The following is a 27,300-nucleotide window of genomic DNA, read 5'->3' as shown; positions in this document are numbered from 1 at the left end:
CCTCGCTCAGCACAGCCACACACCACTAACACTCTAGTACACATTTCAGCAGCTCCCAGCTAGTCCCGGCCCTCCAGGCTACAGCTGCCTCCCTGAGAAAACCTGGCTTTACTGTCTGTCTGGAGCCAGAAACTTCAGACAATCACCTACTACTTTCTGTTTTGGCATTCATTAATATAATGAATGGCAATATGCTTGTATTAATTGTGAACTGTCTTGCACACACATATTTTAGTATGGCATAGGCCAACAAAATGGAATATTGTTTACAACTTTGAAATAATGGATGTCTGTGGGAAGAGGTTGAGAATGAGTTGGTGACTGATTCAAAGAGGTGACATGTTTAGAGACACTGTTTAAGATGGATGACAACAAGCTTAACTGCTTTTTCAGAGCAGATTTCTTTGACAGAGGTGTCTGGCCTGAACCTCATGTGTCCCTCTAAGCTCCCTGAGCTGAGGAACCTTAAGAGTTTCTGAGAAAGAGATAAGAAACACAGGCTCTGAGGGAAAACAAAACGCACAGTAGTGCACAATTGTGCACCTGGCATGATCTGCTCACTAGTTTCATACGTGGTGGTACTAATGCCAGACGGAACTACAATGTAGTGACAATGGTTGTCTTAGCCTTCTGAACTGTAGCCTTGTCACGACAAAGACAATCTTGCGCTTCTATAGGAACAGCTAATAAGCATATGCGGTTTGGTGGCGCTTTATTGGGCGCGCGCACCTACGCACACGAGGCTATACCTGCTTGGAGAGCGTGCATGGTTGTGCTCAAGCGCCTCCGATCATTGCGCAAATATGATCGGAGAAATTTAAGCCTGACATGAATTTAGACGATAGTTCAAAAGCAACAGCTGGAGTGTGTGATCCAATTGTGTAATGGCAGAACTGTAAACTAAACCTGTGGGGAGGGAGGTATAGTAAGGACATCTCTACATTACCCCGCTCTGGGTTTAATAACAGCCCTCGTCTGAAACTCGAGCCCTTAACCCTTCTGGCCTTCATGCCCAAAATTCCCAAGCGTCAGGCCAGCGGGGTGACAATGAACGTGGCCTTGGTGTAGTTCAATCCTTTTGGAGCGCATGACCCTACAGACCTCTCCCTGCCAGAGCTCAGCCATAACTCATGCTAAAGCTTCTACGGTGACCAGAACTTGTTCCCCAGGACACCTCCCCCCCCTCTCTCTCTGGCTGGTGTCCATGTGTCTAGCCCACTACTGCCGCCTCGGCCCTGGCGACCAGAACATTCTTTTTGAAGGTAGTGTTTCTTCTAGCCTATTCGGCCTAACCCAACCTCACGATAGAGTGCTTATGTAATTCCCTGCAGGATCAACAACCTTGGCCGTACCTGGCCCTGGCCTTGCCAACGTTTACATAACAAATAGGCCTATAGGACGAGATTCTGGTCACTGACAGGTTCCCGACTACAGAAAGGTTAAATGTATTTTCTGATCGGTTTAGCCATATGATATTAATAGCCTAACTGTTTCATCATTCGTTCAAACTTAATATTCAAGTATTGTTTACCTGGCGGTTGTTGCAGAGTGGATAATTTGCAGTACAGTACATTGCCTTATATAATTGCATCCTAAACCAATTGCGTCAATCCAAATAGCCTACTTGTAGGCAGCGGTTATACCTTTTGTTCTGTCAGGGTGGTTAGAACGTTGACATTTCCGTTTGATTTGCCATGTGGCAGTATCGCACATTAAATTGTCATGCGAACAGTTCACCCACTTCCAAAAATGTCCAATATGCGTGTGTGGGGACAGAGGACAGAGAAACAAAATGTGAGAAAGAAAGTGAGTGAAAGACTGTGAGGGTGTGAATGCGCGAGAGCACTAATCGCTATCCACATGTGTTTCTTATTATTGTTGTTGTTTAGCTAACACGGGGAGAAGGAGGGGGCGGCGTTTGTAACATACCTTCCACCCAGCCGAGCTGTTGCTGTCGCCTTTGTCTTTGAAGTACGGCACACATCTCACCATCCAGTCGTAGATCTGTGACAGGGTGAGTCTCTTGTCTGGCGTGCTCTCTATGGCTTTGGTGATCAGGTCGGCGTAAGACAGATTCCCCCACGCATTCCGGCGCGACGAGGACTTCCGAGGAGTCTGCTGCGCTCCCGGACCGTTGGTGTTCAGAGCGCCCGAGGTAGCCGTGGGGGAGTGAGAGGAAAGCGGGGAGCCTCCGTTTTCCTGGTTGAGGGAGGCGAGCAGTCCTTCTGCTACGGGACTGCTGCTGCTCTGGTCCTCCGCAGTCACATTGGAGCCATTGACATTGATGCACATAGAAGTGGCATTGTCATCTTCATCGTCCTCTTCCTCCGGTATGATGTCCGTGTCATGGCTCTCCGGTTTACCCGCGTTTGACTCGGGTCTTGGCAATGGCCAGGTACATGATCTCGGCCGTTTCTGTGGTTCGAAGTCTGGATCTATCGCCACGTCCAGGTCAGATAAAGGCTCAGGGTCTGGAACCTCGGCCATCTCCTTCACTCACTTGCACGTTCCCGCTTGCCCGTTGATAAAGTCAATAGATAAGAAGTGGAGAGCTGTCAAAGTCGCATTCCATGAATGCGCGTCCCCGCTCTTTGTTACTGTTCAAGACAAGCAGCGGCGAAAGACCACTGAAAAGCTGAGAATTGAACGCTGGTTGAAATTTAAGTCCCTGATGAAAAACCAGAACAAGCACCAAACACAAAGATTAGGACTTTAAACCACGGTCTGAAATATTGCTATCGATAGAGAATGCTATAGATAAAGCATTCACGTGGGTAGACAATTCCCACACTAGATGAGGGATACTTTAGACATAATAAAGTAATTGCAATATACAAGTCGTTTCCAGTAATGAGCCTAACTTGCATCAATTGGCCTAGGCTACGCTACATTAGTCATGTACGCCACAATGTATCACTAAGCTTGCTGTTCAGTTAGAGAATAGCACCTCTGCGTTCAAGCTCTAATCAAGCACCAAAGTAACGTAATCGAATACACCTACTTGAAATACCTTCGTCAATGGCCACTGAGAAAGTGGCAAAACGTCATCACACTGGATGGAGCACTCTCTGGGAACAATCCAGCCCCTCTGGTGCGCGAGGTGCCGCGGAAAAAAACCCTGCTCTGCACGGTCACTGCGCGCTGTATACCGAACAACGAGCGACTAATTCCTGCATCGCTCCATACCTCTTGTCTTTGCCATCACGGTTACAATTTTCCTTTCTCTCCCAAATCCTTCTTATAATAGACTGAGTAAAAGAAAAAAAGATTCGTTTGTTGTCACTGTCAATAGAAAAAAACGAAGGTATCCGAGAATTATGTGGTCAGTCTACCGTATAACCATTACCGAAGGAATTGTGAAATTATCGAACGCTGTGTAAAATAAGAGTGCACTATCTCAGGCTTAGTACACAAACACACAAATGTATCTACTTTGCACATTCCGTCTAGTGGCTGTCTTCAACAAGCTCAAAGTTATACAGCAGTAATAGCAGGGATTACGTTGCAACCGCCGCGTAACAGACCGGCCCCCTCAAACCCGTGAATGGGATCGCCTTTTAAAGCGACAAGGGCCTAGATTCTACAGTAGGCTACAGTACAGTACACCAACCTAGACATGTTGGGGCTTGTAAATGTGTGTGAGGAACGCACGTCTTGACATGTTGAGGGACAGGCACAGACATAGAACGTTTAATACAAAACAACCATATGCAGATATAGATAATATTTGAACAGATAATATGCTATATCGACTTGTTAGGTGGAAGCACATTGATTTAAAAGATAGTAGGATCGTGTCATAGGGACAAATGCTGTGCATATGATTAGATAGGGGTGGATCAATTATTATTAAGACAGTTAGGCCTACATGTGGCATTCTTACATGTTTACACAATCATGATATAGTTGTAACAGGTGTCCTATGCCCTCCATGTGTAACAGCCGTTTGGGAACAGAGTGTATCGATCAACAGAAGACAGGCACGTCTCACAAGCATAGCCTTGTTATGTGAATCTTTGACCGGTGTTCCTCCAATGTTTATTTGTCTTGACACCCCATCTGAACGTTTTGATAGCTTGTACCTTTAATACATAAACGTGCATGTCATTCAACCTTGTTAGCGCGCCCAGGTCACACCCCCTTTCAAACTGACCAGACCTCCTCGAGCCGATGACGTCATGTCATTTTAAAGAGCGAAAAGGGAAGAAATCCTATACGTGCCCCTGTCCTCCTGTCAGTGATGCTCCTCCCACACCCCCACCTAGCCTACCTACCAAAACACCAGCAGCAGCCGATCACGTCTTTGTTCCCAAGGAGATGTTTTGCGAGGTCCGCGTCCTCGTCGTGCACCCGATCTCTCTCTGTAGAGGAATGCGCGCACCCCACCTGTGTGCAAGAGTCATCAATAGACGCGAGAAAAGCACTCGCTGTGACTAAGATCTCAACAACAACAAAGAACGATAAACTAGACGCAAGAGTATTTCTGTTCAAATGTATTCTATTAAAGTAAAGGTGATTCGATAACCATGCTTAATAGCACTGCACACACATAGACAAGCGCACACACAAGCAGGCGTGCGCGCGCACACACAGGCATAGACAGACACACATGCTTCTCTTTGTTCCCCTCTGCCTGCCTGATACAGCACTTTAGCCATACCATAGTAAAAAGCTAACTGAGGAGAGATGGAGGGATGAATGGATTGATGGATAAAGAGATAGATGGATGGATGGTTGGACAGGTAGACAGGTGCATGGGCAACAATCCACCCCTCGATGATATTTGATGTCAGTCAAAGGTGAAGCACATGGAGCCCTCAACACCCCAAGAAGAGAGATGGACTGGAACAGAGAGAGGAGGGTATAGAGAGAAATACAGGTAGAAATCAACATTGAGTTTTCCTGCTGAATGGTCTGATAAGCAACATTTTGGGGCATTCTGTGTATGACAGTTATGTAGTCTAGACTATCCTATTCTACTTTACCTGATTTTCCTTCTCACTACACACACAACTAAACTCACACATACACACCTTTATCAAAGAATGCCCATTACACAAAGATCAGATTCTTACAGTCAGGCAAGGAGGTAGTACACACAAACAAACACACACACACACACACACACACACACACAGCCTAGAGAGCAAACTTCACACTTCATTACCTTAGAAAGGCAGATGTGGACTAGAGGGACTTTTGTAGTATTACATTCAGCCCACTGTGACCCTGACTGGATAACTCTACCTTGGGATTATACAATTGACCATCTTTCTCCGGGCACCATGCCTTTCTTTACTTCCTCGTTTCCCTCCCTCTCTCCCTCCCTCCACCACGCTCACCCTCATTTCCTCCGCCTCAAACCCTCTCCCTCCCTATCCAACCCTAAACCTCCCTTCCTCTGTTGCTAATCAACCTTTACCCACCCACCCTCCCTCCCTCCCTTACATGAACAAACATAAATGTTCACTCTGCTTGCACGCACACACCTCTCCAACGCATCTTGCTCCGCAAGAACAGAGCCCCCCCCCCCCCCCCCCTACACACACACACACCACGCTCGGCAGCGTCTATCATCCAATTAAGAAACACACAAAGGAGGTCGGCCATCTATGTTTGTGTCTGATGTTTTCCCAAACAGCGTAATGCTGTGATTGGATTAAAGCCCTCGGAATAGACGGTGATTGATTTTCCCTTAATTGAGAGCTATGGTGGGATAGACAGAGCCGAGCAGTCAACAGACGAACGCACAGAACTAAGACACACACAAACACATTCAGTGGCCTTTAAATGTGTATCAGGCACCAGATAACACGTTATCTAATCTTCCTCATACTTCCTGCTTTTTGTCATCTTAGGCCTGTCCCGGTGAACGCACTATCAACCCTGATACAATACTACACTACATGCTATATTATGATAAACACTCATATGATGTAGCCTACTGTAGGCTAATAACACACTACTGCATGTAGCATCACACACAAAGTCCAATGTTTACTTTCTGTTAAGGAAATAAAACTAGCCCTACACAAGGCCTCAAGACAAGGTAGTAAGATGATTTAATCAAGCAGTTCAGCAGGTGTACTGGCACCACACACACGTTCTGGGTCTGAGGATGGTTCTGTTTAGTCACAGCAAGAGAGCCAGCAGTGAGGAGATGCGCCACAATGACCTCATCCATGGATAGGAGCAATTATAAACAACGCCATCATCGCTTAACGTCTGGCGCCATCTTGTGGTAGTCTTCAGAATGAATCCACAGAACCCTTTCAGCACGCAAAATAATTTATTAGACTTCCAAGCAAGATACTTATGGGTCCCTTTGATAATATTTACTTAGTTACTTAGGTTTAAGAACACACAACAAGGTAGCGTCGCATACCATTACAATGCATTACAATTTGCATTCGGAAAATTACGGAAACCTCATCAGCGTTCATTGCACAGCCATCTAATAATGCTAGTTCAGATAGGCAAACCCAAAACAAACAGTGTTATAACTTATTTTTGAAAATATTTTACATAGCAGGCTATAAGGCCCTGTTTTTCCCTTGTCAGAAAAAAAACAAAAAAATCAGGTTAGAAAAAATGCATGTTATTCCTTGGTACACCACTAGGTGGTGGTAGTTATCCACAGTGAATGGGACACTTGTTCAGTGCTGATGTTCTCCCTCTAGTCTGTTTAGCAAAAGTCTGTACCTCACATTTAGGATGATATGGGACTTTATGTCTCTCTGTACTCATACCCATTATTGATGAGGATCTTTCTGTTGATGCACGTCTTGTTTCATGCATGCCCTGACCTATAGTTTATAAGGGAGTGTTTTTCCAGTGGCATTTATACTACCTGTGTTCTGTGAGGTATTCAAGTTTTACTGCATCAGATGATGGGATGATAATTGACAGACAGGTTAAAGGCAGCTGCTTCAAACCCTTGAAGGTTATACAGTCCATGTGTTTGTAAAAACCCTATGGATCATGGTTTTTGTACTCCATGTAAAGAAGCTATGGATCTTAGTTGCCGTAGTCCTACAATGACAATATGTGTGGATCTTAGTTACTGTAGTTCTTAGTTTGTCAAAGGGTATGGATCATCAATGCGGTCCCTGTAACCAGAGACAGTGGGTATTGTAGTTCTAGAGGCATGCCTAAGTATTGTCGCGGTTCCCCTGGCTCCAATACATCTCTGTTTGCATCTCAATCAGTCTGGAGACGGTCCTCTGGAAAGCAAAGATCTCTTCCTCTTCTGTGAACAGAGACAGACGCTCCCCTGCGTCCTGGAAAACACCACAAACACAGAAGGATTTACCTGACCTGACCTCCAACACAGAAGAGGTGACCTTACCTGACCACAAACACATTCCCGTTTACATGATCTGACCATGACCACAAACTAGGGTAAAAAAAAAACACAACCAAACAGTAACACACACTCACAAATACTAGGGTGGATAAAATGACCATGAGAATGAGGTCAGAAGGAGTTGCGGTCGTAGTTAGACTGCGGTCTCACCCCACTGAGGCCCAGGTCGTCCAGGAGCAGACGGTCACGCTCATCCTCCCCCCTGAGTGGACAAACAGCTGGCCGAGAGGAGCGTCAGCCAGCAACACCACCCTCACCTGGAGGAGGAGGGCAGGACGGGAGGGGGCAGAGAGGGTGGACCGGGTGGAGGAGAGAGGGAAGGAGAGAATGGGGGAGAGGGGAGGACCAAGGGGGACAACGATGGGTGGAGGAAGAGAGAGAAAGGAGCGGGGGAGAAAAAGAAGAAGAGACAATGAGGGTTAGAGAGAGGAGGACACAGGGTGTGTGTGTGTGTGTGTGGGGGGGGGCAGAGTGTGTAGAGGGAGGGAGCACAGTGCATTCTTATTCCTAATCATAAAATCAATCAAGAATAAACAGTTTGAATTAAACTTCAGGTTGATGGAATTGAAAGGGAGCTGAGCCCATGTTGTAGACTGTTGTGAAGTGCAGGTGCGCTGAGTAAGGGCACCTTGTTGTCGTAGAAGGTGTCTATGAGAGTGATGAAGCGCCTGGTCTGGTCCTTCAGCGTCAGGGTCAGCCGGGGCACATGACGGATGAAGACCGTGTCAAACAGCCGAGCCATCTCCAGGTAGTCACTAGCACCAACAGGCTGGAGGACATAGAGACACAGGGGATGGATGTGGTACTGTGCTCGACTGACACACAGATAAACTATATGTGTTACGTGTAATGTTGCCCACACTTGATTCAGCAGCTTATTCAGGTCCTTCAATGTTTCCATTCATACATTGATGCATTTTTAAGCTGTCCCTCCAGACAATAATTTGTATCTGGAGAACGTCCAGAGGGGTCAAAGGTGAGGGCTGAGTGACAAAGAAAGAAAAAAAGTAGAAGGAAAAAGAAAGAGACAAAGAGAAGGATACCAGATGACAGCCGAAGAGGAGGCAGGGGAAGCATTAGACTCAACTGACTAAAGTTTGAGACAAAAACAGTGTGTTACTCACTCTATCACACAGTTCCTGGAAGGTGCAGTCAGCAATGGTGCCACAAGTCTTCTCCAACGTCAGATACCGGCCCTGCATGGTCAGTACCTTAGGTCCTTTCACTGGGAAAACACACACACACACATATTGACATCCTGTTTATGTTTATTAATGCCTAGACTTGTGTTTGCTTTACGTGTGGTGAAAAACCAATACAGTAAATCCTTTCAGAAATATGAACATCCTGTCCTCTGCTTTGAGCCCTCTCATCCCACACTCCCTCCCCTTCTTCTTTCCACTCCCTCCCTTGCTTTCCACCCCTCTCCCTGTCTCTGTGTGGAGTAGAGGACAGGAATGAATAGAGCTCCCCACCATTGTTTTGCATCAGGGCCAGATCATCAAACAGCACATCCATGAAGGCCTCTGCATCAGGCTCTCTTGTGCTGTGGGACACACACACACACACACACACATACACACAGACACACAGGACAAGCACACACAAACGTATGCACACAAATACACATGCACACACACACACCAGCACACACAAAGACAGGCATAAAGACAGACAGACACAGAAAGTGAGAATTAGAGATGATAATAGAATATGAAATTAATAAGGCTGGAGTGGTCTTATTAAACAGGAGAGGAGAGCGAGGGAGGTGGGGTACTTAGCTTTTTCGCTCTCGCTGTAAAGAACAGGATGTTAGGCTCTAAACACAAACATTAGCTTCTGAATGCACCTCCCGATGAGACTGTGTGTGTGTGTGTGTTTGTATCCATGTGTACAGAGGTGCAATGTGTTTTATTTGCATACACTGAAAAGACGGAGGTACTTGAAATCTCCCGCTCTGCAATGAGCAATCTGTGTGTGTGTGTGTGTGTGTGCATGTGTTTGTTTGTTTGTGTGTCCTGCCAATAAATAGAATATGAGATTGCCTTTTCAAAATCAACCGTTCCTTCTATCTCTCGTGGTGTCTATTAGTTTCTCTCGGTTTCTCTCTGTATGCCAAGGCATATATATTTAGAGAGCGCGAGAAAGAGAGAACAAGTGTTTGCAAGAGAGAGAGTGTTTGAGGGAGAAGAAGTCAGAGTATTAGAGTGAGAAAGAGAACGAGAGGGAATGAAAAGATATAAGGAGATAAAGTGTGAGAAAGAGAACGAGAGAGACCCTCTTTTAGTGAAGGAGTCTCACTTTGAATACAAGAGGTTCCCTCTCTCTCTCTCTCTTTCTCTCTTTCTCTCTCTCTCACCCACACACGCACACACACTCACAGGAAGTAGAGTTTATGGGCTGCAGGCCGGTCCATTCTCCTGTAGTCAATACCAGAGTCCAGACAGATGGACTGGCAGGAGTCCTGCATATACACACACAAGAACTAAAGTGAATTCGGATAAATTGGAAGAAAAATAAAATGACAAAAAAGGAACAGGTAAAGTCAATCATGAGCCCACGCTCAAGGTGTTTCTGTGTGTCTAGAAGACTGGTCATGGCTTCCTGTCTGTTGGGGCTCTGTGGGCAGCAGGAGCCACTGAGGCTTCAACAACCTTTCACACAATCACCTTTTGGGCTTGGGGAACTTTGGTGTGTTTTTGTGTAAAGTGTTTTGTGTCTTTTTTTTTCCTTAAAAAATTCTTTGAGTTTATTGTTCCCAACTTGAGTGCTTACTGGATAGTTCAGAGACAGAGTTCAAACTTTTCCAGTTTAGTGTAAAACGTCAACAGGATATATGTCAGCGAGAGCAGCACAAACTATAATCATCATCTTGCCTGTTCTAGAAGAAAGGAGACAAGAATCGTATATCATCACATTCAAACCGCCGCCGGGCAAATCAGTATTCAATGACAGCTCTGGCAAATTATGAAATCAGTGAATTTCTGCCACCGGCCTCCTTGAGCTGCGAGATAATTAGCAATCACCACAAAAGCAAGGGGACGGAAATACTCCATTCTTCTCCGCTGTCAACTTTTTATCTCCGCGCCCGTCGCATGAACAGGGTTCCCACTCCGAGCCAATTGGTTGAATCAGCCTTAATAACAACCTGACAAACTCGCTGTCCCCGGCGCACAAAAGGGAGATGTCATTTCATCAACCCTCTGTGACCTAACCACCACCATGGACGGGTAAATAGCCTAGTTCTTGAGCAATAACACCACATCGTTATCGCTGCGTCGCCACGCATCACAAGACCGCACTCGTCTTTTCTTCTACCTTTTTTCCCCCCTCTCTTTCTCACTCTAGTTTGTCCATACCTGTATAGATGTGTGATGGGTCACTCTGAATATTTCTTCAAGGAAGAAATATAGAGAGCAGGAGACAGAGAAAGAGAGGGCACTGGAGGGATGGAAGATAGGGAGGGAGAGATGGAAGGGATCACAATCAAAGATGATGGTACCATTGGTTATTTATAATCAGACAGGATTAGGCCTTATGGGTCATTATTACTTGATTACTGTTACCATCTTGAAGGCCTTATTAAAGATCTCACTCCTCACACACTTCCTCCACCTACATACTCCACTCATCTCTTCTCCTTCCCATATACTCTGACTCTTCTTCAGCCGTCTCGCCCCCCCTCCCCCCCCCGACACGCACGACACATCCACACATGCACGCATACACCCAACCACACACACACAAACCCAGACATACCCACGCATACACACACACACAGCCTGCTATGTCTCCTATCACACAATATTCATCATGCTGGACAAAATGATTGAGTATTCATAAACGGAAATCTTTAAAAAAAAAATACAATAATCACTTTATCACCTTTCCTCTCTGGCTTAGTGAACACACACACACACACACAGCAATGACAGACATGAGAATCAGCATGTCTATAGAGAAAGTCATGCTAACACATGTAGCTCCAATCATGTCATTGTTTGAGCTGTCCAGCCTTCTCCCTCTGGACAGACGTTTAGCATAAAAACAGACTGGCTTTTTCTTTTCCTCACTCCCTCTTCCTCTCCCTCTCCCCAATATCTTTCTCTGTCCTCAGCTCCTCAAAAAGTTGCTTTTGAGTTTTTCAAAGAGCGCGGTGCCATTGAGAAGCAACAAAAGCCAAGGATAGCTGGCTGGCGGGTTCTGATGAGGTTCACTCCCTCATTATCTACACCAGAAAACATTTGATGCTTTTTTTTTTGTTTGGCCCTCGGAGAATTGACCAGGCCTCAAAGAAGGCAGGGTGGGAAGGCTGAAAAAGAGATGGAGGGAAGCAGGGGAGGTGGATGGGGGGTGTTGGGGGGGAAAGGTTGTCATCCATTCATCTGTGTGTGTCTTACAGCCTGTGTGTGAAGGGAGAGAAGAAAGGGGAGGGAGGGGGGGGCAGAAGGGTCGGGAGTGGGGGGGGGGGGGGGTGAGAGGGAGAAAGAGAAAGCTTAAAACTGTGCCTTTATGCTGGCCGTCCTGGACCACTCTTCTGACATCAAAGTGCTTTCACTAACTGGGGAGTACGTGTGTGTGTTTCAGAGGGTGTGTTTCAGAGTGTGTGTTTTTGTGTGTTTCAGTGTATGTGTGTGTGTGGTGATTTTATTCAGTCCAGGCATACCGTGGGGGACGTAACAATGTGAACACCCTAATTACACCTAATGATCTATTCCCTTTAAGTCTGACTGCCCAGGACCAGGGGGGGTTAGTTCCGAAGGGTCGTTCTCACAACCTCCCCCAGTTTGGACTGCTCCTCTTGGGGAAACATCTTTTCAATGTGGGGCCCGCCTTCTGTGATACAGAGCCCTACTGGACCCCCCATATACCCTCCAGCCCTCTCTCTGACAGACACCCCACCCCCTCACAGACCATGCCCTTCATTCACAGACCACGCCCCTCGTTGACAGACCACCCCCGGATGACAGACGCCAACCTCTCCGACAGACCCCGCCCCTCTCTGACATCCCCTTGCTGAGCTGGAGGCAGGTGTTGTAGCTATACCTGGCCACTAGAGGTGCTACAAGACTAACTACATGAGATCGCACTGTTACGGAGAGAGTAGGGTCAGTGTGAGTGAAAGAACATGTAGAAAAAGAAAACCAGATTAAAAGTGTGAGGAAAAACACAGCTGAACAGGATAGAGTGAGACTGAAAAGATAGAGAAGAGCAGAACAAAGAGAGGAAGAAAGAAAGAGAGGAAGAAAGAAAGAACGAAAGAAAGTGGTAGCAAGATATTTCCATTTCTAAAAGCCTTATAGTAATATACAACGAGGCATGGATTGGTTCATACTGTATTTATAAAAAGAAAGGATGAGGTGATATAAAGTATGACAAGGGCTTTCTGCCTCAACTGCTGGCTTTCTTTCATGATCTAAGTGAGCCATTATTGGATTAGACAGTCTCTTACAGGAGCTTCAAGGTGGCCCACGACACCTACGCACAACACACACAGTAACACTAGCCCTGTTGTACAGAACACTATCTCACACTCTCATTTATACACGCACACACGCGCACACACACACACACACACAAACACACAGCAAACCCACAAAGGTTTGCCAACAACCTCAAGGTTATGTTGATAAAAGCAAAAAATATAAATGCCAAAACTGAAGGAGCAGAACTTGGAGAACGCTATTTCCCTTGACCAAGCTATGCTCCATGCAGACATCTCATACGAGGCTGCTTCTGCTGCATAACCCTGTCCCTCCTCATCCTTTCCTTTTGAAATAGGGCTAAAACAATTACAAAGGAATGCCAGGGGGCAAACAGTACGTCATTGTTGCAATGCTAAATGCCAATAGGACAATGCCAGTCATCAAACATCAATTTTCATTTGGAGGGAGTCCGTGGGCTGGGGCCTCTTCAGAGCCTCTCTCTGCTCCCTCCTCCAGGGAGAGACCTTCAGTGGAGGAGAGGCACAACCACTCTCGCCCCCCCCACCCCCCTCCTCCTCTTCCATTCTCTCTTCAGATGAAAACGCTTTCCACAACTGGACTTTTTCAGCCATCCGTTTGTTTATTTATTTATGAATTCATTATTTTTATTAACAAAAATACCACACACGGCAATTAGTCATCACAAAAATAACTAGTTATTGAAGCAAAGCTAGTTATTAGACGGCTGGAGAGGGGTGAAACATATTGGGAGGCAAACACAGGCTTCTTTAGAAATGAGTGGATTGTTGTGATAGTGAGTGAAAGTGAGTGAAGCTCTCGTAAAGAAAACAGCCCTGTTTGTCTGTTGGCCTGTGTGTCTGTCTCTATTTGTCTGTGAGTCTGTCTGCCTGCCTGCCTGCCTGTCTCTTCCACTCTCTCTCAATCATCCATTCAAGCAGAATATCTACCATGTCACTAAAACTCAGACCCAGACAACAAGTAAAGATGGGAGTTAAGCTGGGGGTTGATCTGTGACTGGAGGGGTTCAGGGCCTGGAAAAGTGGTGGTAGGGGCGTGGCGGGGGTCCTCCGGGGTCACTCTTATCAGAAGTCAATAGTATAAAGACGTCAGTCATGGATTAAGCTGCTCCTCTCTGCTTCAGGTGGAAGGAGCAGAGGTCAGACCTGTTGTCATCCCCGCCTCCTAAAACTACAACTAAACACATATCAGATGACAGCGCACATGTAAAAACACAAGCCTGTACATTCAAGTGTACCCTCACTCACTCACTCGCTCACTCGCTCACTCGCTCACTCGCTCACTCGCTCACTCGCTCACTCACTAGTTCATGCTCACTGACCCCCACACGCAGTCAATACCTAAAAAGTCAGAGAGCGTTGGATCATTGTTCTCCTCCAGCTTTAATTCACTCTATTAGGGTAAAACCTGAACCTTCCCCGCCCCCCAAAGAGCTCCCCTGAATAACGTCACAGGTCATCCCCTCAAGACAGGGTGGTAGTGGGGGGGGGGGAGGTCACCCCCAAACCACCCCATCCCAAACCACCCCAAAACCAGATGGCCTCACAAAGAGGAACATGGACCCTGAAAGGCATGAGGTTGGGAGGTCCAAACAGGGACGTAGGGCATTCAGCTACCCCCCCCCACACTTCACCCCTGGGCCCCCTCACCCCTGTCACCCCTTCCACCCCTCCCCAGGGGGGATTTGATAGGGTGGTAGGGGCGAGGGGGTGTGGAGTGGGGCATTCTTGTTGAAATGACTTTAAGGCCTCTACGGTTTTAGTCGGTTGATAAAAGATGCATGGTGTGTGGTGTTTCCGATTCCTGAAGCCCCTGTCCACAGAGGGAGGGTTTGCGTAGCTGCTGGGTGTGTGTTGGTACACGTGTGTGTATTGCTAACACATTACAGTGATTCAGGGCACTCTCTGTATCTGTTTCTCTACGCCTGTTTATGCATGCTTACAGGTGTGTTTGTGTGTGTGTGTATACGTGTTTGTGTGTATATGTGTGTACAAGGAAGTTTGTGTACCAGTATATGTACTTCCCCAGTGTGCATAGCCCAATGTTCTGATAAAATGGATCAATTTCCCACTCTTTGGCCTCCCTATTTAGGATTTAAATACCTTTAAAAGGCAGAAGAATGCCCTCCCCCCTCTTCTGTCAAATCCATGAAAAATTATTCACCAATTATTTATGATCACAGTCACTACAAACACCTCAGTAATTACCTCTGTGTAGAAACATCATGTTCCTACCTGCTTACAATAATGCTTTTAAATTGCAAAGCAGTTTCATCGCAGCGTGGCTAGGCTCCACCATGCTCCCTCTCCTCCCTCCCTTCCTCACCTCACTTTTTCTCTCCTCCCTTTGAAATGCAAGCAGGCTGTTCCGCTCCCTCGCTTGCCTGTTTGTGTTTGTTTCCCCTATCTCCATCCCTCTCTCCCCCATCCCCATCTCTCTCTCTCTTTTTTTTTCTTTCTTCATCTTTCTCTTCTCATCCCTCTCTCTCTCCAATATTTCTCTCTACCCATCCATCTCACTGTGTCACCCTGTGTGTGTTTGTGTCACCATGGTAAGGGATGATCAAAGACAGCTTTGTGATGGTGTGTGTGGTGGTGACCAGATAGAAACCACATCAAAACACACGGGAGCAAAGTAAAACAGAGACAGATAAACAGAGACGGAGGTGTTTGTGGGTGCTGTTGCATGTTTGTGTACGTGTGTGTGTGTGTGTGTGTGTGGGGTGTTGCGTACATGCATGCATTTTAATGCCTCTGTGTGCGTGGCTGGGTTAAAAATTAACAAATTAATTAGACAAGACAGTGGAGATCAAGAGAAAAAGCTAGAGACGAATGGGGGATAAAGAGATGGAGAGACAGAGAGAGAGAGACAGAGGGAGAGAGACAGAGAGAGAGAGACAGAGAGAGAGAGACAGAGAGAGAGAGACAGAGGGAGAGAGACAGAGGGAGAGAGACAGAGAGAGAGAGACAGAGGGACACATGAAGAGAAAGAGAGGGGGATGACTGTCTCTACCTTCAACACGTGGATGAAAGGCAGGAAGGCGTCTCTGTGAAGTCCGTTTCGGTACAGATCTGAATGGAGAGAGGCGGGCCTGTATTAGCAGTGCTGTTTAGCCTTCTAATAACGTCATTCTCCACACTCACACTGGCTGATCAAGTGGCCATTGATCAACAGAAGGATGGGATGGGAGCACAAAGGAGGCCAAGGGAGAAAAATGGATTTCTCTACCGGGCCGAGGCGGCAGCAAAATAAAATTCATTACATTCCCAAACAATGGTGTCGGGAGACAGAACTGTCTCTTTTTCAGCAGCTGACAATGTCCACACAGTGATGCTGAATAGAGCTTTCAATTAGCTCGTCTGGAGCAAATTACATCTGAAGTAGCGTACCCCATAAACATTAAAAAGACAGACAAAGACACACACACACACATGCATACATACAAAGTCAAACAAATAGTCAAACAAACAAACACACACACACACGCACAGAGTCAAACAAATACAGTCAAACACACATACGCACACACACAAAAGCTTGCATAAGCTGCTGAGTGAAACTGATGCAAACGAGTAGTTGTGGTGGTAGTGGTTTTATGTGCTATGTTATTGGGTGTACAATGGGGAGTTGTGGAGTGTCGTGGAGTGTTATGGGGTACTGTGGGGTGTCATGGGGTGCTGTGGGGTGTTATGGGGTGCTGTGGGGTGCTGTGGGGTGTTATGGGGTGTCATGGGGTGCTGTGGGGTGTTATGGGGTGCTGTGGGGTGCTGTGGGGTGTCATGGGGTGCTGTGGGGTGCTGTGGGGTGTCATGGGGTGCTGTGGGGTGCTGTGGGGTGTTATGGGGTGCTGTGGGGTGTTATGGGGTGCTGTGGGGTGTCATGGGGTGCTGTGGGGTGTTATGGGGTGCTGTGGGGTGCTGTGGGGTGTCATGGGGTGCTGTGGGGTGTCATGGGGTGCTGTGGGGTGTTATGGGGTGCTGTGGGGTGCTGTGGGGTGTTATGGGGTGCTGTGGGGTGTTATGGGGTGCTGTGGGGTGCTGTGGGGTGTCATGGGGTGCTGTGGGGTGTTATGGGGTGCTGTGGGGTGTCATGGGGTGCTGTGGGGTGTTATTGGGTGCTGTGGGGTGGGTCCTGCCTCGGCTGTACTGTTATTAAGAAACTAAATCCTTAAGAGTCATCTTACAGATGGAAGAGCAATTGTCATTGAAAGCCCCTCCAGCCCTAGCCACCGGGGGCACTGGTGAGCCACAAAAGAGGAGGCCCAACCATCAAGGGCCTAAAATTAAACATTCATTCCTGTCTTCCTCCTCCTCTACCCCCAGTACATCCATTAACAACATTGCTGAAACGAGGACAACAACGGCTTAAGCTGAGCAACACAGCAACGACAAAACAACAAAGATGTGGACGTGTGGCCCATCTTGGAGCCCCTACTTCAGTCACATGATCCACTCAGGGGCTTTTGATACTGGCGGCTCAACATCAACAGAGAGAAGCGAGAGACATGTCTTCCTTTCATGTTAGGTTGTCTCTTAAAGGCCTTCATGGCTCCATTAAGCCGTCTAATTAAAACCAAAGAGGCGCTCTATCAAGTTGGCGTGGTTTGGCGCTTTGTTCTTAATGGCGGCTAAATGTCAGAGAAGCGTGTCTTTGTCTGAGAGGACCGTCTCCTCCGCCGTCACGCCACTCCAGCGGGCGAGGCCGCGTTCACACTCAATCCCGGAAAGAGAGGATGGAGAAAAACGACATGTCGCTCTCCCTCTCTCACGCCATCGCTTTGCTCCTTCTCTCTCTCTCTCACGCCATCGCTTTGCTCCTTCTCTCTCTCTCTCACGCCATCGCTTTGCTCCTTCTCTCTCTCTCTCTCACGCCATCGCTTTGCTCCTTCTCTCTCTCTCTCACGCCATCGCTTTGCTCGTTCTCTCTCTCTCTCTCTCTCTCTCTCTCTCTCTCTCTCTCTCTCTCACGTCATTGCTTTGCTCCTTCTCTCTTTCTCCCACCTCTCTCACTTTGCACTAAACGCAACATCACAGACCTGACAAAGCGATGGCGGTCGAGCCGACAAAGTAAGGATGAGATGGAGAGATAGAGAGAGGGAGGGGGAGAGATTAAAGAGTTACAGGCCTCGTTTTTACAGATTGTGTATGAGATCACTCACTCTCTCTCTTAATTGAAAGCTTTTAAACAGCCTTGCTTTGATACAGGCTGGGGGGAAGGGGGGAAGGGCGACGGAGGATTACCTTCAGGTGGTGCGACTGAAAAATCTATAGTATAACAGGCCTGGTATCACCACATGCTTTAGATGGTGAGAAAAATCATTGATCTAATCAGAGCAAATATAAAGAGCTGTTCTGCTCACACTTATCAAATCAGTTCAGGTCCATGATTACCTGAAGGAAGGGAGAAACGTTGTATTTCTAGTGAATCAGACAGGGATTGAACCATCCGTCCGTACATTTAGTCATTTAGCAGACGCTCTTAACCAGAGCGACATACAGTTAGTATGGGGACATTCCCCCCGTGGCAAATAGGGTGAAGTGCCTTGCCCAAGGACACAATGTCATTTGTACAGCCGGGAATCGAACTGGCAACCTTCAGATTACTAGTCCGATTCCCTAACCGCTCAGCCATCTGACTCCCTTCCTTGCGAATGGGTCTTAATGAAGTGGAGGGATCCTTGAGAGTGGTGTCACACACCCACAGTGTCTGGAGGATTAAAGGGCCTATAGTCATTACAAGCACCAAAGTAAGGGTTTAAAGAAAGCGACGATGAGATCGGCTCACAGAGCTAACATGTCGGACTGGAAACGATGTGGACATGAAGGTCGTTTGTGAGCCATTGTTGAGTTAAAACTGTGTAGGTTACTTTTATTTGCACCACAATACCCTCTGAGAAGCAAGCCAGCTGACGATGGAGAAGGGCAGTAGGACACACACACACACACACACACACACACAGCCTCACCCTCAGGATGTCTGTTGGAGGTAGCCACCACCACTACTCCAGTCCTGAACAAGATCTCAAACAGCTGCTTCAGAATCATTGCATCAGCAATGTCAGTCACCTGAGAGAGAGATAGAGATAGAGAGAGAGAGAGAGAGAGAGAGAGAGAGAGAGAGAGAGAGAGAGAGAGAGAGAGAGAGAGACAGACAGACAGATATATTAATTTGTTACTAATAAAGCTTCTACTGACTGACATCACACATTACAATATATTTGTGTGTCTGTGTGTGTATGTATATGTGTGCACGTGCACATGTATGTACCATTAAGAGCATCTGTATGACTAAATGTGTGTGTTTGTGTGTTTGAGGTCAACACATGGCAGCTGAGAATGAGCATTCAATTTTCTGAGCTGATTAGTTGCATTCAGGTGCACTTCATCTCAACATGCTGGCTCTGGTCATACACACACATACACACACACACACACACACACACAATCAAGCACTCCACCTGACTGCAAATAGTCACGAAGCGGCTTTCTGTCGAGGACAAGTAGCCGAGGCGATACAGCGAGGCTGAGCTAATCAGCTGGCCAGACGGCCACAATGACAGAGCGAGGGAGCAATAGAAAGAAAAGAATAATACAAAAATGAGCAATATGAGTCCAAACAGGGGGGCCACAATAAGAGACAAAGAGTCTCGCCAGATGGCCATGCACAGGTGTGTGTGTGTCTGCTTGCATGTCCGTCTGTGTGTGTGTATGTGTGTGTATGACCAGAGCCAGCATGTGTGTGTACTTGCATGTGTGAGTGTACTGTGCATGAGCCCCCTCTCTTTTCACTGTGTACACAGGCGCTACAGTAGCTTCTGGAACATCACCTAGGACACCATCACCACGACAATGATGGGTAACTGACGAGAAAAAGTGACCCCTCCATTTGTGATCTTTGTCTCGCCCTCTCACATACTCTCTCCTTCTCTCTGTCTCTCTCCATTGCTCTTTCCCTAGGCTCTAAGATACATCTTGATCCTTGAACTCAGTGGTGATATAGTGGTGATTTGGTGGCTATTCAGTGGTGATTGAGTGGTGATTCACTGGATATTCAGTGGTGATTCAGTGGATATTCAGTGGTGATTCAATGGATATTCAGTGGTGATTCAGTGGATATTCAGTGGTGATTCAGTGGTGATTCAGTGGATATTCAGTGGTGATCCAGTGAATATTCAGTGGTGATTCAGATGGAGACCGAGCACGCACGCTGAGCTGCAGCCATCTTGTCAAAAGCTAACAAGAACTTCCTCCATTCAGGAAGTATCTTGTGAGGATCCGAAGCGTAGCGCGCAGCTCATCGGGGTTACTGGCCGTCAGAAAGGCCCAGGGTTGTCATGGGTAGGAAGAGGTGCAGTGTTCTGCCCTGTTCTTGTGCCTCCCTCCTCTCAAACGTCCTCTTAGCTACTTCCCCAGAGTGAAACAGACACTCATGACAGCCATACCCCAACCATATGTTGCTTATCTTAACATGGAGTGTCCTCTGTTTTCTTGCATACTAACCACCGTTGCCCCGGTAAAGTACTCCATTAGCATCAGCGCTAAAGCCTTGATTTTGCTAAGGAGGGGACATGAGGGGAACCCTTCATACACCAAATTAACTTGTGTGTGTGTGTGTGTCTATTCAGGATGAGCATGAAGCCAGGGCGTCTGTCTCTGAATGGGGTCCCATTTCCTCCGACAGTCGTTTTTTTATTTTCATTTCAAAAGAATCATTTAATTATGACCTTTTATCCAACCTATATTTGTTTATTCATGTGCCCCTCAACTAGGGCCATACGAAGAGAGGCCATATTGATTGTGAATGCCCTAGGAAAGAGTGATTGGCGCAGGGAAGAGAAAGGATTCCTAGAAAATGGTATAAGGGTTTGGGGGGAGGGGTGAGAGTGTGTGTGTGTGTGCATGTAGGTAGGGGATGAGGGGTGCACAAAAACAACGGTGGGGCTGTTGGCGATATTCAAATGAGCATCCAATTACACCGTCTAAAGGAGTCAGTCACACGGGTGCCAAACGAAGCGTCTTTTGATGTTACATCTCTTCACCTCCACAACCTGGGGGGGGGGGGGGGGTAATTTCACAGGGCGGATTGCGACCAGGGGTCCAAGACAATAACAGCAGAGCACTTTCTTCCCACTCTCCCATCTCGCTTGCTTCCATACTCCCTCCCTCCATCCCTCCCTCCCTCCATCCCTCCCATCTCTATAACTCCCTATTCTCTACCTCATCGTTCTCAATGGCCCGAATTCATTAGGAGAGCAGGGAAGGATGGATAGAAGGAGGAGGTAGAAGGGATGGAGGGAAGCGGGTGGGGGGGGTAAAAGGAGGGAGGGAGGCCACAAATTACTGATCATAGTGCGATGCTAATGAAGAGAATGGGGAAATGTAATTAGCATTTAAGAGGATAAGATCCATCTGACCCGCTGTCTGAGCGCCAGTCGCTTTGCAGCGCCACTCACTTAAGGAGGCAGGAGACGACCGCTGATACGCACACACTCATCTGCATGGCTGAGAGGACCAGAAGGCTGATTGGTATAGACCCTTCCGGCTCCCCTCCCCCAACCTCTTGTTTACGCATCCCCCCCCCCCCCCCCCGAACAACACGTACACAGGCACACGTGTGCGCGTGAGCTCGTCAGCGGTGACCGTTGACGAGCTGGATAAAAAGACAAAAGTGGGGCGAGCGCAAACAAAACAAATCAATGAGAACGGGGCGAGTTTCAAATGTAAAAGAGAGCGATGAAAGATGAGCCTCTTGATCCTCCCGGGCTCACTGAAAGAGAGAGAGAGAGAGTGAGAGAGAGAGAGAGAGAGAGAGAGAGAGAGAGAGAGAGCGAGACACAGAGACAGAGACAGAGACACAGAGAGAGAGAGGTCGGGGGGTGGAAAAACAGACAGTGATGACCTTTGACCGTCTATTAAGAATGAGTCTCAGTGAGGGAATATAGCATGGACTGAATCACCTTCTATAATACCTCCTAACAATACCACAATAAACGAGGTGTCCCTGCATGCCTGTCTAAGAGCTGGGTCAGGACAATATAGCAGTATCCTTCAAACAATACTTAAGAGCAATGACAGAGTCAGCCATTCAAACGCAGATGGGCCTAGAAGATCACTTCTAATGACGTTCATGCAATAAATGCGTAATCCTCTGCCCCAAACACCTGGAGGTGCTCAGCTCAAAACCCCTGATTCATCTAAACAACCATCTCATTGTTCAGATTGGTGGACTGGATTTAAGTAAAAACCAACAGGATGGAAGCTTTCCAGGAATATGGTTGGAAAGTGTGTTCCATTACCATCAAGTAACAGTTGGGTTGGAATCCTACTCTTTGAGACTTCAAAACTAAACAGAGCACCATAAAGCTGAAAGCAGAATCCATCCATCGGATATTTCTGCCCGGACCAGAAGGAAGTGAATTCCACTCTGAGCCACAGAACATAACGTGAAAGTGATGTTATTTTGCATCTGGCCACTAGGTGGCTGCAGTCTTGTGTCTGTGAGTGCTGGGAGTGGAAAGCAAAGCAACAAGTGAACTGTAAACCTACAGGTGGTTTGGTCTTTGAGCAACAGCAGTGCACGGAAAACCTGCTTTATATGCATTTATACTGGGATAAAATGTGGCATGTGGGAAAAATTAAACAATCTGTGAAATTTGAGGAGGAACATAACCAGGGACTTGAGGGTGTGAGAACGACATTGTTCTCAGATTCTTTCTACTCTTGATTTGTGTTGTTGAACATTTTATACTGTGTGCCTCATAGATTAATTACACAATGTTCTTTTGTCTTGAATGTTTCACACCTCATAGTATCTCAGTAGACTATCACACACACGTACACACACACACACACACACACACACACACACATACAGACGCACACACGCAAATACAACCCCTGCACACCCACTCACCTGAAACTCATCAAAACACAAGATGCAAGTTTCACTGCTGATCTCCATGGCAACCGGTGAGATGGGGTCATAGGTGAACATTTTCCCCAGCCTCCGTTTAGGCAGGCTTTGTTTGCTGCGATGGATCCCTTTTAAGCATGAAACACAAACGTCAGGCCCATTCCTCAGCACACCTGCATCTGAGGACCACAGCTCACAACGATGCACAGAACAGTATTCATTTCACACATGGACAATTGTGGACAATTAACTGAGGAGTTCAAGAGCACACAGAGGGAGGGAAGTGTTTGTTTTTTTCACTATTTATGAGAGACTTCAAAACTTCTTCAGAGTCAATCCAAACAATGTCTGGTAGTGGTTACAACGTGTGTGTCATGTGTGGATGTGTGTGAGTTCACACGTGTGTGTGTGTGTATGTGTTTGTATGTGCGGTTTTGCATGTGTGTGGGTTTACTTGTACATGTGTGCGCGTGTATGGGGGTGTGTGTACACAACTCATGCGAAACCTCAACAGAGAACAGCACTGACTTTTGTGGATGTCCAGCATGAAGCTATGGAAGTGGACCCTCTTCTTACGACTGTGTTCCATGTTAGCGTAAAACATGTCCATCAGCATGGTCTTCCCTGTGCCTGGAACCAACAACACATAGTCTGGATCCCAACACTGTCCAATACCTCAGCCTCGAATCACTGGTCCCCTGCCCCACTGCATCCACTATCTGTCAACTACTGAACTACTGAATGGTGGTCTGGGTCGTGCCCAACTTATAATGGTTAAAATATGTGCAATTGTACATTTGTGTAACTAACAACTGTCTGTGGTTGCATGTGTTAAAAGGCTTTTATTAGGATAATTGTATATATTGTCATTTCTCTCACCGACATCTCCATGGATATAGAATCCCCTGGGTGGGGGGGGAGGAGGAGGGGGCTCTTCCTGTGGAGGAAAACATAAATAAAAGAAAAAAGCTATCAGAAAATGAATATGCACAATTATTTCTCCCTCCCACATCCAAAACAGTCCTCCCATCCTTTACCCTGAGCTGCCTTCCTGGGGCCAAGACAATCCCATAGAGCATTTACCAATCAAGAGGTTACCAGGAATGAATTCATTATCCTTAATGTAAATGACACTATGGAAAACAAATTAATATATACAACATTATTCATGGGCCATATTGCATGAAACCATTGTCTGATTTGATAGCATCTCCCAGGGCATGAAGCCATGTCGTCAGGATGGGCTCTCACTCCCCAGACGACTCAACTGGTGCGCTCACAAGACAAAGGACACGTAATCAACAAGACAAGCCGGGGTTCCCACGAAGACAGGCATCAGGGCACGGACAATAGGGGGATTTGTCTGACTAAGCGGGGAGGCTGGTGGGAGGCTTCATACGAGCTGGAGTGGACTTCAGCACACAGCCCTTCTTTAGTCCTGGCTAATTGTGATAGCGTGGCTGTAAAGATGTGGTGGCGGAGGTTATTCTCCTGTTGACTTCAGCCTATCAACACTTACCGAGGCGCATAGAGAGCGGTGGTGTGTATGTGTCTGTAAACCCACTTCTTTCTCCGTGGACACTGAGCGGCCCAGACACGCCTCCTCAGGGCCCCTGTGTGAGACTGGGCCACAGCACCGCAGGTCACCGGGAGGTCGTCTGCTCTACGAGCCATGGGAAGACTCTGCACTACAGTGCCAATACAGGCCCCCTCTGTTAGGACAGCACCAGGCTGGATTTGGTTGTTGATCCTTACTTGTTGTCAGCAGTGGGAGTCATAATGGTCACAAAACAGAAACCTTTCATTTAGAGAGCAGATTCAGGGAAGCATTAGTCAGTGTTCACTGCTCTTCACTGGGCATCCGGCTGGCATATCTCAGCACAATGGTAGATTCACAGCTGAAAAAAACATTCACCCTTCCTACCTCACACCCGTACACATACTCTGTTCCCTGTCCCTATCTCTCTCATGTCCCGTATAGTCCTATGTCATATCCATACCTGCCCTGCCCTGCCCTGCTCTGACCTGTTTTTCTGTCTAGTCCTGAGGTGGGCTGAAATGCTGGAAGAGCCACAAGTCTCTTCAGTCAGAGTGTGACTTCTCGCTGACTTCCCTTGCTGCTCTCTGGCACCGTGGGTAATTGTCTCCGGTGGCTGGCGGCCATCTCCGGCAGAGTGGAGAAGGACAAGGCCTTCTCTCACTTCAGCCCCCACATCCCACTTGGACCAGTGATCTGAGTGAGCCCGCCTATTTTCACCTCCGTCCACCCACTATTAAATGCCCTGGACCCAATACTCGTAGAACAGAAAAAAGTTCACATGTCAACACCTTAACCAGGGAGCTGAAGCCGGCATCTCACTATTGGTTCCTGCAAACGTAGTTTACATAACAAGCTGTCGTAAAGGTTGGCGGAGGTTGTCTGTCTTTAGAGCCATGGGTAAGAGCACACAACAGCACGCCCATACAGGACTCATCCATGAGGGCCTATCGGACTTGAATAGGGGGAATCCTTCCTAGACAATGTACCATTGTTCATGGCTACAACAACACGCTACATTGGGTCAATATTAAGTCAAGTGTAGTCTCCTAATAGACTCGGCCAGTCAGCCAAGGACAATGGCGGCACTTTCAGAAAAGGGGCACACACTGAGAGCAATATGACCTAATTCAAATCAGTGTTATTGCGTAAGTCACATTGTATGGTGTGAGAGAGAGAGAGAGAGAGAGAGAGAGAGAGAGAGAGAGAGAGACAGACAGAGAGAGAGAGAGAGAGAGAGAGAGAGAGAGAGAGAGAGAGAGAGAGACAGACAGACAGACAGACAGACAAAATAGGAAGAAGGTAATGGTGATGGCTCTAACACCACCGTCACCATATTTTCCAGAGAGTGGAATCAAAAGCGAAATAGACAAAAATTCCTCCAGACAATAGAGATCCCCTCATTACTGGCTGGGGATGATGAGAGGGAGAGAGAAAATGGGACTAACCCAGCAGGAGGTCCACCCTGTAGCTATCCCAAATACCTCCCTGGCCCCATGTCTGGTCCAAACAGCCCCCTAACTCCCACCACATAGACAGCTAGCTAGCCTGACCTAAAAAACAACCCAAATGCACTACCATATTGTGCCTGAACACACACACAAACACATGCTCACGCACATACTGTAAGTAGACATGAATGCACTTGCGCTTTTGCCAACACAGAATGTGGACTGTACAAATACACACAAACTTCCTAGATGGCTGTCCTTGCTCTGATCAGAGTAGGCCCCATATCATGAATCTAGATCAGTCCAAAAAAATCCTATTGGATTCCTATGTGACTTGGACTATCCGTGTAAACAAGACCCACAACCAGTTATTACACAGTCACGAATGAAGAATTGCTTTAGATGCGTTAGATAAAAGACTTGCGATGTGGCCAAGGTTCCACAATTTGGGCCCATCTCCGTTGGACAGGAGCATCATCCCCATGCCTGCTAAAAGGGTTGAACTCAAAACCACTGAGCCAGAAGGCTTTGTGAAGGCAAGATACATCAGGGACATTACAATCAAGTGACTAATTGCCTCTGCTAACTGGGACAACGTTTTGGAAAAAAAAACTGAGAAGCCTTGCCAACACTGGAAAAGAGGCAACTAGACTTGTTGATTTAGTTCACAAAGCACACCAGGGAAGCAAAGTTTATGGTCTAACGTTCTTTAAACTACTTCATAGTTGAAACATATTCCTCTATAGGTATTCTTTGATACCATAACTTATAAAAAAAACTATTAATTTGTTACTGAGGAGCTACCTCACTATGCAATTATTCAGATAAGCTAGGCCTATCCTCAACTCTATTCATATCACCCACCTCCTCTGCTGCGGCATCTCCTTCACTGTGAGTTCTGCTCAGTTTGGGGTCCTTTCCCTTTGTTTGCTTACGTTCTCCCTCTTTACCCTTTGACTTTGGCGGTATCAGGTAGACACTGTTAGAATACCCCTGGAGGACTGTCTGCAGCTGGCCGAGCTTATGCAGAGCATCTCTTTGCTGTGTGTCTTCCTTCAGAGAACCAACACGGACCAGATCTTCATAGTGCAAAATCGTTTTGAAGGACGTTTCTGAGGGAGCTGACTTTAAGGTGGTTGGTGATGTTGAAGGACCTCCGGTTGTTGTAGTGTAACCTGGCGGTGTAAAACAAAGAAAACCCTAGAAGTGTAAATGTTGTTACTCAAAACAACAAACGTAAACACAGCTGAGACCATTTTACACATAGACCTTCTGAATGTGACTGAATAAGGCTCAACTTTACAGTGTGTAGTCCATACTAGCTGGGGATTTTGGAGATCAGTATACAAGGTTTCAGTTTGTGAGTTACCTAACACAGACAAGCTTACAAAGCACGTGTTGTTTCACTAAAACATATAATCAACACATCCCAAAGAAGCTCTTACCTTTGGCATTGTAGAGAGAAGGATAATAGATTGTATGATAATTCAAAGAAGTGTTTTTCAGTAAATATCTACTTAAACATCTGGTAGCCAAAGGCAACGTGTACGCCGCCATTTTGATTCAATG

The 27,300-nt window shown here is 46.8% G+C and overlaps 2 protein-coding genes and 1 long non-coding RNA gene across 4 annotated transcripts in view; all 3 read right to left on the bottom strand.

Annotated features, from left to right (window-relative positions):
• Positions 1-3,480, bottom strand: part of foxo3b (forkhead box O3b) — a 32,114-nt gene extending 28,634 nt beyond the window's left edge. Inside the window, exons 1-2 of one of the 2 annotated variants that reach the window (XM_084699272.1) lie at positions 3,002-3,480; positions 1,930-2,668 (exon numbers count right to left, since the gene is read on the bottom strand). In XM_084699272.1, coding sequence (XP_084555398.1) covers positions 1,930-2,487 — 558 coding nt within the window. In that variant the 5' untranslated portion in view covers positions 2,488-2,668; positions 3,002-3,480. The remainder of the gene's footprint in view (positions 1-1,929; positions 2,669-3,001) is intronic. The other variant, XM_084699273.1, reaches the window with a different exon arrangement.
• Positions 3,481-3,756: 276 nt separating this feature from the next.
• LOC146287135 (uncharacterized) lies at positions 3,757-5,180 on the bottom strand. The gene is made up of 3 exons (XR_014758543.1): positions 4,661-5,180; positions 4,275-4,386; positions 3,757-4,082 (listed from the first exon to the last, which is right to left on the bottom strand). It is a non-coding gene; the product is annotated as an uncharacterized LOC146287135 (long non-coding RNA).
• An 859-nt stretch (positions 5,181-6,039) lies between these two features.
• On the bottom strand, positions 6,040-27,293 carry afg1lb (AFG1 like ATPase b). The gene is given in 14 exon segments (XM_084700506.1): positions 6,040-7,280; positions 7,517-7,578; positions 7,581-7,623; positions 7,995-8,135; positions 8,491-8,591; positions 8,842-8,912; positions 9,748-9,830; positions 15,844-15,902; positions 18,797-18,896; positions 22,744-22,871; positions 23,272-23,373; positions 23,623-23,680; positions 26,596-26,906; positions 27,177-27,293. Coding segments are annotated over 14 exon segments (1,500 nt in total). The 5' UTR covers positions 27,289-27,293; the 3' UTR covers positions 6,040-7,151.
• Positions 27,294-27,300: the final 7 nt, after the last annotated feature.

The sequence above is a fragment of the Hypomesus nipponensis genome, chromosome 6 (assembly GCF_054491055.1).
Source record: "Hypomesus nipponensis isolate SF chromosome 6, ASM5449105v1, whole genome shotgun sequence".
Taxonomy (NCBI): Eukaryota; Metazoa; Chordata; class Actinopteri; order Osmeriformes; family Osmeridae; genus Hypomesus; species Hypomesus nipponensis.
This window is presented reverse-complemented; position numbering and strand designations above follow the sequence as displayed.